Source organism: Populus alba, chromosome 15 (genome assembly GCF_005239225.2).
Source record: "Populus alba chromosome 15, ASM523922v2, whole genome shotgun sequence".
Lineage (NCBI taxonomy): Eukaryota > Viridiplantae > Streptophyta > Magnoliopsida > Malpighiales > Salicaceae > Populus > Populus alba.
This window is the reverse complement of record NC_133298.1, coordinates 9,732,919-9,749,075: the sequence shown is the minus strand read 5'-3', so window position 1 is coordinate 9,749,075 and position 16,157 is coordinate 9,732,919. Positions and strand designations below refer to the sequence as shown.

At 33.1% G+C, this 16,157-nt stretch overlaps 1 protein-coding gene across 1 annotated transcript; it reads right to left on the bottom strand.

Moving 5' to 3' along the window:
* Positions 1 to 2,841: 2,841 nt before the first annotated feature.
* Positions 2,842 to 11,231, bottom strand: LOC118037341 (serine protease SPPA, chloroplastic). The gene is made up of 13 exons (XM_035043298.2): positions 10,725 to 11,231; positions 10,469 to 10,652; positions 10,249 to 10,386; positions 9,718 to 9,888; positions 9,450 to 9,553; positions 8,710 to 8,777; positions 7,829 to 7,995; positions 7,080 to 7,149; positions 4,958 to 5,112; positions 4,554 to 4,659; positions 4,198 to 4,285; positions 3,936 to 4,079; positions 2,842 to 3,419 (listed from the first exon to the last, which is right to left on the bottom strand). The coding sequence occupies exons 1-13, from the start codon at positions 11,154 to 11,156 to the stop codon at positions 3,189 to 3,191; spliced, it is 2,058 nt and encodes a 685-aa protein (XP_034899189.1). The 5' UTR covers positions 11,157 to 11,231; the 3' UTR covers positions 2,842 to 3,188.
* Positions 11,232 to 16,157: the final 4,926 nt, after the last annotated feature.

The following is a 16,157-nucleotide window of genomic DNA, read 5'->3' as shown; positions in this document are numbered from 1 at the left end:
CAATGAAGGAGAAGGATCGTGGTTCATCAAATTAGAGCAAGTTACCTCGAATTCAGGCTGTAATTTCATCAAAAGTTAGTCTCTCTTACTCTGTTCATAAACTTCCTGAACAGCTGAGAGAGATGCATCTGGCACCTTAGCATAAACCATGTCTGTAAATTCACTTCATAAGTTCTGAAATCCAGAAAAATAATCTTGAATTGAGAGATCGCCCTGAATGTATTTGGCAATCTCATATTCCAACTGAAAACGTCATGCTATGTTGTTTTGATCATAAACTTTCTTTAAAAATTCCCACATATTTTTAGTAGTTTTGTATGGCCTTAGATTTAGCAGAATATGAGGATCAATAAATCCTAAGATTAATGACATGATTCTAGCATCTTTGACCTGCCATTAAGCCAATTTAGAAAGCTCAGTTGGAGTTTTGTCACTTCCATCAATATGGCCCCGTAACTCCTTTCCCATAACAAATACAATGAATTGAAATTCCTAAGTACTATAATTTTTACTTGTGAACTGCACACCACAAGAATCTGAGTTGGTAGTCATGATTCCTATAACACAACCAAAAAAGTACAAGATTAAAAAAAAAATAGCAACTAGTAAAGCTTAAACAACCCAGCACAAAGAGAGTAAGCCCAAAACAATTGTTTTCCCTAGAAAGAGAAGAAATAGTGTGTGCAATACAATCTATCTAGCACAACTACCATAAAAGTCACACCACAATGAACCTTTAATTTCTAGAGATTCCAAAAACCAAAGAAAATAGCCTAAGTTAACGCAACAGCTCTCATAGTCACAAAAGAAATTGACCTAAAAAATCAAATTCAAGCTTGACTCTAATACCATGTCAATTGTTTTCAATGCCCTCTTTACGAGGGTTCTACTCATTATATAACAATGTTTTAACTAATTACATGGTTGAATTTCAGCAATTACATCAATTCTACCTAACTAAATAGGAAGCTAAATATATAGCAAATCACAAAATATTTACAACTATAATCATTCCATAAATAGGTAGGTTGATTATGATTATGCCTTGATATACTCTAATTGACAATTGTTACTGATACCAAGAAAAAGGACTGATTAGTTACCCATGGTGGTATTATAAATTGAAATTGCTAGTGTGGCTTTACTAATTTCTTTTCTTGTTGTAGTAATTTCCACTCTCAATATTATTGGCTTTTGCATCCTCCTTCTACCAATGAATATTTTCTAGCTTGCTCTAGTTTTAATAGCTTTTTCTATTCTTTAGCTTTTTTCTATTCTTTCAGGTACAATTACTACATTAGTGAAATACTATGTTGAACTTCCAATAAGATTTTCAAAATAAGAGGCTTTCAAGGTACTAGAGAACAAGTTGATCATTTCCCTTATCCAATAAAGAGGGATGTATCTGAGTTTCCACTTCATGCCATCACTGGGCGTACTCTCAAATTGATTCTTTTAGATTTTTCTCCATGCTTTATAGGCTTGACATGTATGGGGCTACATCCATATTGAACTAGTATTGTTTAAAAAATGCATCCTCCAGGTCTTTCCATCTTTTGATGTTAATGTTATCCAACTTCATATACCAATTTAGAACAATGCCACTCAAACTCTTATGGAAGAAATGCATCAACAATTTCTTATTATGTACTTCTTCTATCATTTTATTGTATTATACCTGTAAATGGGTCATTGAGCATTATGTACCAATGTACTTTTTTTTTTTCAAATTCATCTTATTTTCTATTTTGATCAAATTTGAGTTCAGCTTTTTATCCTATTCTTTTTAGCTTTCAACTTAGTTTTAAAATCCTTGATATAATATGTAGCACGACCATATCCTCTTTAGCTCTAGCTAACTCCATCTCAGTATTCATAAACTAGATCCTATCCTTTCAAGCTCTTATACTTTAATTGCAACTCAGTTTGGGTTTTCATAGCCAAAACCTTTTAGAGCTCTATGGTTTGATAATATTTACAAGTGAACAAAATTATAACAAGTAGTAAAGTCTTTATAAAGAAAAGAACACACAAGGACAAATAATGCTATTCAATGAAATTTATCAAATTAATTATTTTTTAGAAATTAAATTGAAATTTTATAAAATTAACTATCTAAATTAAACTAAAGCGTTTGACAAAAATAAATTAAAAGTAGTAAAGAATAAAACTTAAGTTGCAGAGATAATAAAAATAAATCTAGAGCTTTTGATTTCACTTAGTTAATTCTACACAATTTTGGTCCTCAATCATTTAATTCTTTCAATTATAATCAATCTTTATTTAATTACACTCATTAAAAATTGATCACCTAAAAGATTTTGACCAGCCAACTTTAAAATATATATATTTTAAATGTTCTTGTTTTTTGATGTTCTTAAAAATATTTCAACTATTCTGAAAAATAAATTGAGGTAAAAATAGATTATATCAATATTTAAATTAGATGATCAATTCTTGTAGTTTAATCAATCAATTAGACTCTCTTTTTATTGGCTAAGGTCTACCAAAATCAGTATTTTGAACTTCGTATGGATAGCTTTAAGATTGATTAGCGCAACAAGTAATTTCTTCCACATTTTAAGACTTAAGTAAATATATCAAGATTTCAATAATAATAATAATAATAATAAGATTTAGGGACCTAATTACAGAGTCATAAGATTTAGGGATCAAAATGTATTTTAAAAGTCCAACGGGTCAAAGTTATGATTTGTTATTGTTTACTTTCAAAATTTAAAACGTACATATAAACACACATACCATGGCTCTGCATAACTAGCACCGTGAAAGCAAGGGAATAAAAAATGTTGATCCCTGAGGAAATAATAACACGTGAGGTGTTGGAAGCTCTGATCTTTGATTCTTCTATAACCTGAACATGTAAATAAGTTCTTTACATTTGACCCTGGGGAGAAAAAGCAAAACATACAGCGGACCTCTCACTGCTAATCCTACCGAGATAGGTCCCTGTATCTTTGGAAATCATTTGTTTCTCTCAAGACATCTGCTGATCCAAACCACCAAAACAGAGACGAGTTGGATGATCCCAATTTTACAAGAATCTGTAAACCAATATTTATAAAAGGACCAGCTATCCTTCAATCACCAGACCATTTATAGAAACATGGAAACGATAAACAGTAAGGTAAATTCAGGGAAATCAAGATGAAGGTAGAGATGTAGGGTCAGAGAGAACCAAGGTAATCTTTTATCAAAGTTAGGATGGGATTGTCATAAGAAGCCTCCTCCAGTCCCTGGAATAGAATACCATCCATCCGGGCTTGAACTCCTTCGGAAAATGCCAAGTCTTGTAGCAATTCTTTTAAGGTTCTTTCTGCACCAACCACCGAACTTCCTATGCCACTTAGGATCTCTGGTAGCGTAGGAGATGGTCTTGATAGTTCAACCAGCATTACCTACACAACGCAAGCTATAGAGTCAGGTTGGATCTTACTTAAGATACGAAAACATGCCCGGTATCTATTAGTCACATATGATCTAATTTCTTACAATAAAATAACCAAAGGAGAAGTAAAACAACTGCTAGTTGTGCATTTCTTCTAGTTAACAAGACCTCCTAGACCTTTACCAAAGACATTTTAATGACTAGCCTTGATAATATGTCCTAATACTCAATTGCTTGCTGTTTAAAAATCCATTTGGGAGACGAGTATTGCATCATGATGTACTCTACTGATTGTATGTATAGTATTTTCTGAGATAGGGCTGTCAAGTAGACCTCATTTGTATTAAGCCCTGTGTCCGGTGGCCTAAAATTCATGACACTAGGCTGACAGGCAAAAGTTTTTTACATCATGGAGAATCTCATTGAGATCTTGTGGTAATCAATTTGAAGCTAGTTTGTTCTCTTTCAATATGTGCTAACCAACACAGGGATCCATCCTAATAACAAAAGTAAAAATCAGACTAACCTGTCTGTCCTGGGGTATATTGGCCTTCTGTTTTGCTATAGCAACAGCACGAGAAAACCCACCAATTGCATCCACTAAACCTCGCGAAGCTGCATCTTGACCTGTCCAGACTCTGCCTTGTGCAACCTCTTCCATCTTATCCACCTGGCAGCACATTTGTCATTTCTTTTTCATTCCTTTTAATTAGGCATTCTTCTTTGTATCTTTTTTTTTTTTCTAGGAACTTTATTTCATCTAAACCAAACATTAAAATCAAACATACTGGCATTGATCTTGAAAATGCTGCCTTGTCTCGAAATTGCTCATAAGCATTCTGAGCAGACTTGGCAAAAAGTTCTGCTTCATCTGGTCTGTAAAAACCAACAATAGTTAAGTTTTCTTCAAATACCACAAAATGAAATGACAAGCCAGCAGGTAGTAGAGACACAATTCTGTGAGCTTCTCCGGAAAAAAAGAAGCCTTTGAGGTATCATATGCCAGCAAGGCACAAGGTTGAAAACAGCTGTTTAAACAACGCCTGTTATCTCAGATCTAGTCTTAACCAAGTTTCAGAGACATCCAATAGTGTTTTTAAAGGACTCATACCACAATCGTTATGACAAGGACACAAGCTCTCACCTTAAAGGTCGCTGATCTGCTGCAAGGAGCTCAGCATATTTTCCCCTTGAAATGATCTCCTTGTTGAAGCCAATTTTCTCATACAGTTTACCGAGACTAAACTTCCCTGCAAGCAACAATTTCAATGAACTAAGACCAACAGAAAGATCCAAAAGAATGCCCAATCTCAATGCTGAAGTTAAATTGACACAACCAGCTTAGATATATGTATTTTTTTTACTTTAACACACTGCATAAGACATTAGTAAAGATTCGACTGAAACCCAAAAGAATGTATAAAGGAATGTGTGATTCAAACCAACCTCATCATTTTGCAAGGATAGCTTCTATATATATATATATATATATATATATGTAAAAGAGAGAGAGAGAGAGAGAGAGAGAGAGAGAGAGCTCCAATTGACCTGTAACAACTCCAATTGACCCAGTTAAGGTCAAATTTTCTGCAACAATGGCATCTGCGGCCATTGCCATATAGTATCCTCCACTTGCTGCTACATCAGACATTGATGCAATCACAGGTTTTGATTCAGCCAGAAGTCTGATTTCCCTCCACATTCTGTACACAAAGAACATCAAATTAAGAAGTTTTCATTGTTGGTTTTCAATTTTTTTTTCCTTCTATCCTGAAGCAACAAAAGGACAGAACAAATTATTACATCCATAATATCTATCCACAGATGATTCATATCGGCTAAAATAAACAAGTTGCCCTGTATCTTGACATGCCTAACAACAAAAGATTCGCCTCAAATAGTCTACAGGAAAATTTCTCCGCTCTGCCAACAATGACACATGGCAATCCAATACCATGCAAGCTGATAGAAATGCATTTAAGAATTTCTGATTGTGCTAAAACCATGCTTAGCTGCCACATTGGCTAAAATAAACAAGTTGCCCTGTATCTTGACATGCCTAACAACAAAAGATTCGCCTCAAATAGTCTACAGGAAAATTTCTCTGCTCTGCCAACAATGACACATGGCAATCCAATACCATGCAAGCTGATAGAAATTCATTTAAGAATTTCTGATTGTGCTAAAACCATGCTTAGTTGCCACATTGGCATCTGGAGCGTCCCTCTTATGCTTATTCAGCTATATTCCAATACACAGCAGATAAACTAAACATATATGTTCCTTGTCTTTGTTCACTTGTACTAGTCTTTACTGTTGACTGAAGGGATGCGAGTGTAAGACTCAATTTTCAGTGACATGAAGCCTAAACTAGTACTCAAAGTCGATACTTATGTACTGTTGGCTTTCATCATTCTGTCATTAACGTTTTCCTGAAGGAAGGGAGCACTTCCAAGGGAAAAGAAATAAAGAATCCCCTGTTAGCATGACTTCGTACGCTGACATCATGAAACGTTGTAAGTTCCTTCCCACAAGATTAGCATCTAAACAAAAACCCTTCACCCAACCTGCAACATAAGCATCTCAACAACTCCTTGACCTGGTTTGAAGACATGCTGTAGGAGGTATTTTGGGAAATACAGATTGGTAGCCTGTACTGGTGAAATAGATGCATGAATGTGATGAAAAGACCTTATGTTTAGAGGCCTTTTAGGGGGTATTTTGCATGGAGAGATGAGTAAGAAAAAAGTATGGTAGCTATGGAATCACTAATACATTCACATGCTCAATTCCCTTCTACCCTCGGAATTACATGCATTGGAACCTCTATCACAAAGCTGCGCCTATGAAGGAAACGTTTCTGTGGATGCCTACTTATTGAGCCATGACATATTCTATTTCTCATTGTTCCAAATTTTTTAAACAAGTTTTTTGGGCCTTCTAGCCATATCTGATACTTTTTGTATATTCCTGGATAAATATCAAAAACATAATAAATTTTAAGATATATGTTTTCGATATAAATGAAAAGGGAATTGTCACGCATAAACAGTGTGACAAGATATGCCCGTCAAACAGGGATTGCCCAGTTAATTGCACATAAAACTTGATAACTGCAACAGCACAGAAATTCTTTAGATATTGTTTTAGAATATGTGTTATGGTCCAGTGGTTTTCTTGGATAATGGGAGGGAGAGAGAGAAAATCCTAATGCTTTGCTATGCATGTCATGATCTAGTGATTTTGGATGGAGGGAACAACCAAAATCTTTAAAATAAAAATCCACTCCGCTCCTTTGGCAGAGGGATTTGTGAAGATTCTTTAAGATGTCTGTTACTAAAGTTTGCAGAGGAGATCTTTACATGACACCAGAAGATATTGTATTTGAGAATCATACTAGTCTGGAGTTTCCGTATTGTTCCCCATCTCTTTCTTCATAAAATTTCTTCTTCAATCAAAAGAAGAGATACCAAAACAGTCTACAAGGATTTGTACATGCATCTAATGCTTAGAATATAACCAAAAGAAAAATTAATCATACTTGCACTAGAAACATTTTTTATCATATCACTGAGAAAGCTTATGTGTAACTTTATAACAACTTTCCTCGTGCTGAAGGTGATACATATCAGCTTAGCACATATTGTACGTATAAAATAGCAACACTTACAAATCAGATGCGAGGGCATCACCTCCAGGGCTGTCAATTCGGATGATAGCAGCTTTATATTTTTTCGACTCTAGGAATTGAAAAAAAAAAAAAAAAAAAACATCAAAAAGGAAGAGAGAAAACAGAAGTCACTGTACAGAAAATTTTGTACAATTGAAAATCCAAAATGCTGATAACTAATCAGGCAAACTAACAGTACAGTATGTTATCTTCTTTTCTTCTTTTATTTTTATTTTTACTGAAACTTTTGTGAATAATTACAAGGAAATATTGGTTTATTAGCAAATCCTAGGTAGACACAACTAACTGGTCTTGTAGCGTCAATGTTTGTGATTCTTCCTGCATACCTAAACATGCTAACTGCAAACATGATGGTTTTCTACGGAAAGTATAAACATGGAACAGTTCATCCCCTGTAATACTGATGCAAAACAGCAGATCTAACATCATTTCATCACATTATGTCTTAATCAAGGAAAGGAGGGGAAGTTGATGCAAATGTCTCTCCAAAAATATCCAAGATACCATGAAAAATGAGAGCATCATGGCTTATTCTGAGAATTGCCCACAGAATGGAAAAAGAGAGTAACTGTTGTGTTAAAGAATATGGTCCAGCTATATAGCATAAATTTATTTATATTTTTATTATTTTGAAATGTGAAGGTTGACATACCCTGGAATGCACATTGACAAGAAAAAAAGAAAAAAGAATTATGTATTGGATTATGGGCTTGTTGGGTTAGTTATACCTCTTGCCCGACGAATCTTCTCAATGAGCTGTTCCCCAATGATACCAGAACCAGATAAGCTTAATGGACTCTTCACACGACTGATGCTCCCAGAGGCTCTGATAATGGCTATTAGGTCTCTGCCTCCTGTTAAACCAAGAGTCCAGTTCCTAACCCGCGAGTATTTGCTGCAGTTACAAAGGAAATGGCAGCTCTTATATGAGTTTGGCAGGTACTTTCAACTTGCAAGAGATGACATCAGTAGGATTGATAGGAAGCCACGTGAGAGATCACTTTAAGAAGAAAAGAACATGGTAGTACTACTGAAGAGAAACAGCAGAGCTACAACATGCACATACTAAGAGATTTCTGAAATGGGAACTGCAAGTAACAACAGGTATCTAACAATCCTGAAAGAGAAGTTTCAAATGTAGAAGAGTGCATACACCTGAAATATTTCACCGAGAAAATGCAAACATTTATATGACTATAAACTGCATCTCAAAAGAATATTTGCATGGCATAAATGGCACTACAGAACATGTAGTTCCTCAACTTTTATATGCATAAATCTTGTGAACTGTTCAAGCTTATGCAACAAAATGTTTTGACAAGAGTTTCCTTGAAATGTAAGGATCTATATCAGCCGGACAATAGAGTAAGGCTTTTTCGCCTGAATGTAAAATGAACCAAAAAAAAAAATATTGTAAAAGCTGAGCTAACATGACTTGAACCAACCCAAAGCTGGACCAATAATTTGATGTTAAAATCATATAAACTGTGATTGGGATAAGATGATAGTCTAGTTGATAGAATTTCATAGAAAGAGAAAAAAGGAAGACAATGTAATCCAGAAGACGCATGTTTTGCAGTACTAAAGTTGTCAATAAGAAGTTGATTACCTGTAATCAACCATAGGAAGAACTTTATCCTTTTGCACCCCAACTTTCTCTTTCAACATTGAGATAACCTGTGCATGATTCGTGCATTACTAAGACAGCATCAAAATCCTGTGCATGATTCATGTATTACCAAGACAGCATCAAAATTCTATCACATAAATATACCCTCCCTGCAACATTTTTCTCACTAAATAAGTTTAGTAAGAAATTTAGAATGCCTTGGATGCCCTTCATTTTTGTTTACTTAGAAGTTGTGTATAGTAAGCATATTTCAAGGAGCAACCTCTGGTGTCATTCATAGAACCGTGAATTAATGAACATTTATTAAGAATTTTGGACTGGAGTTCTTTGTTTTTTCAATTGTAGGCAAGACTACCCGGAAGTGTAGCACCAAAGAGCATCCAGAAATAGGGAGACTGAGTCCAGAGCAGGCCAACACAGAGATAATAAGTATGCTCTTAAATGACTTGCATGCCGGTTGTGTGTTTGAGCAAATTTCTTTCCTGAGAGGGGTCAAATGTAACAAGAACATGCTCCTTTTCCTTTGGCGATCACAAACAAACTTAAATACTACTATGGACGAAAAGAGAGAATCACTGAGCCTCCCAGAAGAAAAGGGCAGTCTCACCCTACCAAGTATATATGAATTTGCAGTGATGCAAAGATTTAGCAGGAACCGATTCTTTTGAATGTACTTGTCCCAAATTTGAGAAAACAGCAACAAAGGATGAAGTCTATACCTCGTCATCATAGTGCATGTTTGTTATCAAGCCCTCTTCTTTCAGCCTTTCTATCTTATAGACACCTTCATTAATGAAGTTCTTCATATCTTCTATTTTCTTTCCTGATACAAAGTTTGCAGAAGCCCATATATTTATAGTTAGAACCATAAAATTAAGCCCAAAGTTTGGAACCAAGGCTTAGTACTGTATATTTGAATTAATACAACAAGTCTAACCCGAAGATTATAAAAAAAAAAAAAAAAAAAAAAAAAAAAAAAAAAAAAACCTTTTGTCGAAGAAACTTTATCCAGCCAATTCCCATAGATGTTATCAAGAATTGCAGTCAGCATCTCACAATTTTCTTTAGACATACTTTTTCGAGTAAGTTGATCCCCGGCACTTTTATATTTACCAATCCGTTGTACATCTGGTTGAATTCCTACGTTCTCAAAAACACCTGCAAAAGAAGAGTATAAATTTAGAACCAAAGACATTGATTGTATAAATGGAAAAAAAATTTCACAAATGTTTAAAAGTACTTCTCTACATATAATTATCACAGGGTTAATGACAATTTTGGTCCCTTTACTTTTGACATTTTCATCCAGTCCCTCTCAATTCCTTTTCTAAGCTAATGTGCCCCCACTTACCATCATTCACAGTGTTGTTCTTGTTCATTGCCATTGAAAATGGAAGCACAATAGGGAAGAACTCTACTATGCAAAAGTGTATCATTTAATTATTTTTTGTTAATTTATTTATTTATTTCCAATTTCACAACAAAGTAAATTGGTATAGAGAAATTAAATCGACAAACCTGCAAGAAAAGCTGCTTGAACAGTGAAACCATAAAAAGAAAAATAAGCAGAGGGTGGGAGATAAAGATCGTCACAGGCAGAGGCAAGATAATACTCTTTCTCCCTACAAGCAGGGAGGTAGGCAACAACGAATTTCCCTACAAATATAACAAAAGGGGTGTGTTAATTGGAATGCATATTTAAAAGGGATTTAGGAAGCAGTTGAGAAAATGAAATGACCTGATTTCTTGAAATTGAAAATGTGTCTTCGGATTTCCTCAACTTTAGCCCACCCACAATTCAACCCATCTATATGAAGATAAATACCCGAAATCCGAGGATCATAAGCTGCTTTTATAAAATTCTCACAAATTTGAGGCAATGACAATCCTGAAGAGAAACGGCTCTTTAGCTGATCAGATATCTGTCACCACAACCAACAAACATAAGAAAGCAATAAGCATTCCTCGTCGCTTATAGTAAACCAAATTAATACCTGGCCCCGTAATTTCATTGTCAAAACGCTTCCTTTGCGAACGCGTTCCCAAGGGAAAGCAATAAGCATTTTGAGCTTAACAAGAAAACGATTCCAAGCTCCAATTTCCTGGAAATCAAACTCTCCACTTGGATAATCCCCATCGCTTTTCTTAACATGAAAAGAATCCTTCTTCTCTTCTTCTTGTTCGGTTTTGGAATCATCAGAATCAAAAGCGCGGACAGAGAAGGTTCTGCAGCGAAATGAAGAGGAAGGGGAGAGGAAAGAGGAGGATAGAGTGGCTTTTCGGAGGAGAGCGAGAGAGGAGAGATTAGGAGGTTTTTTGGAGAGAATTGAAGCGCGGAGGACTGTGGTGGCACGGTGGTGGAGGATTGGAGCTGTAGTGAAGTGAAAAGGAGGGGAAGAGTGGAGTAGTAGTAGTAATTTTGACATTCCTTTTTTTTTCCTCTCTCACTTCTTAATTTCTTACGGAATGATTGACCACCGCCTCCTGCTGTTTCTTCTTCTTTCTCATATATAATATAAAACGAAGGAAAAGGATGACAAGGTGATGTTTCGTCCACGTAGAAACGCTTTAGCGCATGACGTGTCACGATTGTAAGATTACGTGTTGTTCAAGTACACTTGGAAACTCCATCAACAATTCTTTTGCATCTGCCTCCTCGTACTGGATTATTTTTTGTCATGGTTAAGGACATGCCAGAAAAGAAATCAAACAACGTTCAAAAAGGTAAGTTAAATGATAAATTTATTATTATATATCAGCATTCTGGAATAAAAAAACATGTAAAAAAAACTGTTTAAAGAAAAATTAATAAGTTAGGTAGATTGTGAGACTAAAAATTTTAAATTTTAACGGAATAAAAATAAAAAGCCAATGGCCAGTAAGAAAAAAGAAATAAATTTAGTAATACATATTGCACTAAAAACTATGAATAACAATTTGTGGTATTTAGATTGTGGTTGTTCTATAAATATGTTAGGAGATAAAAGTTAATTTAAAAAATTTGAATTCATGAATGATGGTTTAGTGACCTTTGAAGATGGAAGCGTAGCTACTATTGAAGGTAAAGAAAATATTGAAATTCATGGTTTACCTATTTTTCATAATGTTTTGTTTGTGAATGACCTTAAAGCTAACTTACTCTCATAAGCTGATTTTTGTGATGAGAATCATAGTGTATAGTTTTCTAAGGAGAATAAAATATCTACAATTATGTTGGTACATGGATCATGAAAGGTACTAGAACTTCGAACAATTCTTATGAAATTTCTACCTTTGCTACCTTGGGATGTCACAAGGCAACATTGGATGATTTTGATCTTTGGCATCAACACCTTAGTCATACCAATTTTAGAGATTTATCAAAAATTTCTAAAAAAAAGTTGTACAAGGACTACTAAATATGCAAATAGTCAAACACAATAGTGTGTGGAGCATGTCAAAAAAGAAAACAAACTAAAGCTCAACACAAAAAGACAACAGACATTTTGACATCAAAACCACTTGAATTATTGCACATGGATCTAATAGGTCCAACTCAAACCGAAAGTGTTGGTGAAAAGAAGTATATCATAATCATCATAAATGATTATTCAAGATATATTTAGGATATACTATTAAGAGATAAATCTGAATCTTTTGATTTTGTAAGGAAATTGTTTAGAAGATTGCAAACAGAATAAGATCTCTCTATCTCTAAAATCCATAGTGATCATAGGAAAAAATTTGAAAATACTAATTTTTGATCTTTTTATGATGAATAAGAAATACATCAAGAATTTTCTACTCTAATCAATCCTTAACAAAATGGTGTAGTTGAGAGAAAGAATAAAGTTGTACAAAAAATAGCTCGGGCAATACTGAATGGAAAAAAAGTTGCAATGCACTTATAGAGGAAAGCTATCAATACAATTTCCACATTTTAAATCATGTTGTATTTATAATAGGTACAAAACTGGCCTTATGAGTTGTGGAATCATAAGAAACTCATAGTCAAATACTTCAAAGTATTTGGAAGTTTTTGCTACATCTTGAGAGATCAAGAAAACCTACATAAGTTTGATAGCAAGAGCAATGGAGGAATTTTTCTTGGATATTCATCACACAGGAATTTGAGTTGTGTCATTTACGAACTCAAATTGTCATAGAAACAATCAATGTGGTTATTGATGACAATCTAAAGGAACCTATCATGAACAATCTTGATGACATGTTTGTAATAACCAACAAAAGAAACCTCATCTGAATAAGATAAACGCAATAAGGAAGGAAGTTCTATGCACAGGTTTGAACAGTCCCAAGAAAAAAACCTTCCTTAATAATAAATCACAATTATCCTAAAGAGAACATGATTGGGAAATTAGTTGAAGGTATGAGGTTGAGAAAAAGAATTATTAATCAAGTCTTATATTTGTGTTACTTGTCATAGGTTGAACCTAAAAAGGTTGAAGAAGTTCTACAATATGAAAGTTAGATCAATGTCATGCACGAGAAACTAAATCAATTCACTAAAATGATGTATGAGAGCTGGTTCCACATTATGATAATCATAACATAATTAAAACAAAGTGGATTAGTGGATCTTTAAGAACAAATTAGATAAGCGTGGAACAATTATAAAAAATAAAGCAAGACTAGTAGCACAAGGGTACTCACAAGTTAAAGGAATCAATTTTGATGAAATATTTGCATTAATAGATCCTTTAGAGTCTGTTCATATACTACTTACATTTGTTTGTCACCAGAACTTCAAAATATATCGAATAGATATGAAGAGTGCTTTCATGAATAGGATTCTACAAGAAAAGTTATTTATAAAATAACCTAAATATTTTACTAATCATTTATTTCTTAATCATATGTACAAATTGAAGAAAGCCCTTTATGATTTAAAACAAACATCGCAAGCCTGGTATGAATGGTTAACAAAATACCTATTAGATAACTATTTTTAAAGAGGTTATACTGACAAGACACTCTTTATAAGAAAAACAAGTAAGGAAACACTTATTGTTTAGATTTATATTAATGACATTGTGTTTGGAGCTACTTATGATTCACTTTCTCATGAGTTTGCTAATGAGATGAAATATGAATTTGAGATGAATAGGATTGGTGAGTTAAACTTCTTTCTTGGCATTTAAGTTAAGCAATATACTAATGGAATTTTTATTTCTCATTCAAAGTATGCACGAGATATAGTTAAGAAGTTTGGTATAAAAGGTAAGAGTCATGCTCGAACCCCTATGAGCACTTATGTCAAGATTAGTTCAGACTCTGCAAGTAAGTGTGTTGATTCCACCCTTTATAGAAGCATGATAGGAAGTTTGCTCTATGTAATTGCAACCAAACTTGATATTGTTTTTAGTGTTGGTGTGTGTGTTAGATTTTAGTCTAATCTAAAAGAATCACACCTTACTACAATCAATAAAGTTTTTAAATACTTAAGTGTCATATCTGATTATGATATTTGATATTCAAAATACTTGAATATAAGTTTGGTAAGTTACTCAAATGCTGACTATGCTAGTAACGTTGGTGATAAAAAAGCACAATATGAGATTGCTTTTATGTTGGTGGAAATTTGGTAGCATTGATGAGCAAGAAACAAAATTCAATTTCTTTGTCCACTACTAAAGCCGAATACATTATTGCTAGAAATTGTTGCACACAATTTCTTTGGACGGAAAAGATTTTATGGGATTATGGTTTTACTTAAGATACTATGATTGTTTATTGTGATAATTTTAGTGTTATTAGTATCTTTAAAAATTATATCTATTATTCACAAACCAAACATATTGACATAAGACATCATATCATTCGAGACTTGGTTGAATGAAAAAATTATGATATTAGAACATGTCAAAACTGAATATCAATTGGCTAGCCTTTTTCACAAAACCTTTGGATAGTTTTAGGTTTGAGTTTCTTAGAAAATATATTGGTATATGCAACATGGCATGATTTTTTAAGATAATGTCCTTGTATATATTTAAAAAAATTAAAAAAATATTTTTTTTCTTTGTCTTACAGTTAACTGGTTGCTGACACTGAAACAAAGAAAGAAACCTATAAGTACACTTAAAATATGCGTAGGAACTTCTATGTTATGGTTGCATGCAATATTTTTAATCTGAACTTAACGCATATGCACTATTATTTGAATAACTGCTTAAAGCTTTTGCATGAAAGTACTTGTTGAGTATGTTATGAATTGTTAAGAACACTAACAATTGTTCTCATGCTAATTGATTATGCTTGCAGGAATTTTTGTTTGATTTGAACTTGATGTTTACTAATTTATTTATGTATGTTTTGTAACAAATGCCAAATGAAGAGATTGTAAATGCCATTTTATTGGCTTAAATTAGTGAATATATTTTTATTGTTGGTAAATTAGATTTATTGCATGAGAATATTTTATTATTATGATTATTATTATTAAATGGATTTTTTTTCTTTCTTTCAATTAGAGGTAATTATTTTTGTTTTGGACTAGTATGAATTTGGTATGGTTTTTTTGGATCAAATTTGATCAAACCAGAAAACCTAATTTTTATTTCTTGGACTTTTTGGGGTTTTTTTATACTTATTATTGATATAAAGAACCAATTTCAATTGTACATAAGGTAGTAACTGCAGACCGATAACAAAATATTCATTTCTTCATTATTGTTCTTATAACAAGTGAACTTGGGAAAGCTTTATCTGAAAACAAAATAAACGCAAGTCAGTGTCAAATAAAGATTTCTTTCATCAGGTTGGGAACTACACTACATCAAATGAAATTGACAATAAAGTTGATTAAGAAAAAAATATTTTTTTGTAATCTATATTTTTATCATCTATTTGTTTGGTTTTAGACACAAACTTACAACAGAATGTCAATTTTACTCTCAAGATTATTGTTTCTAAACCTTTAGCAAATCTATAAAAATAAGAAAAAAAATCATGGAGGAGTTCCCCAACTAATAATAGAAATTAAATGGTTAAGAGAGAAGTGGAAGCTAATTTGAAATTTTTGACCGCCAATATACTCAAATGTTTGAAGACAAGAAGCCAACAATAATATATAAAATATAAACACCATTAAGTTAGGAAAGAGGACAAAACCAAAACAATAACATATCTGGTTTAATTGATTTTAAATTTTTAAAAATAAAATTGAACGAGACTAGAATTTTTTTGTATTTTAAATCCCTCACAATTCAATTATTTTTCTCAACTTGTGTTTTTCTATAATGCTTAAATGAGTTATTATAGGGATAGGTTATAAATAAGAAAATCAATTAAGACTTTGAAATTACCATCCCTACCAAAATCACTCCTATGTTTGTAATTAATTTAGAAAATAAGCCCAACCGTGAATGATTTTGTCAATTTTGATCCCATGACTGCAAAATTTACTCAATTTAATCTAATTATGC

Excerpts from the sequence above, each read along its gene's own strand:
- LOC118037341 (XM_035043298.2), bottom strand. The coding sequence starts at position 11,156 with ATGTCAAAATTACTACTACTACTCCACTCTTCCCCTCCTTTTCACTTC. Across the intron at positions 4,286-4,553 it reads GCAGATCAGCGACCTTTAAG|ACCAGATGAAGCAGAACTTT; the intron begins GTGAGAGCTTGT and ends TGGTTTTTACAG. Across the intron at positions 3,420-3,935 it reads ATATACCCCAGGACAGACAG|GTAATGCTGGTTGAACTATC; the intron begins GTTAGTCTGATT and ends TGCGTTGTGTAG.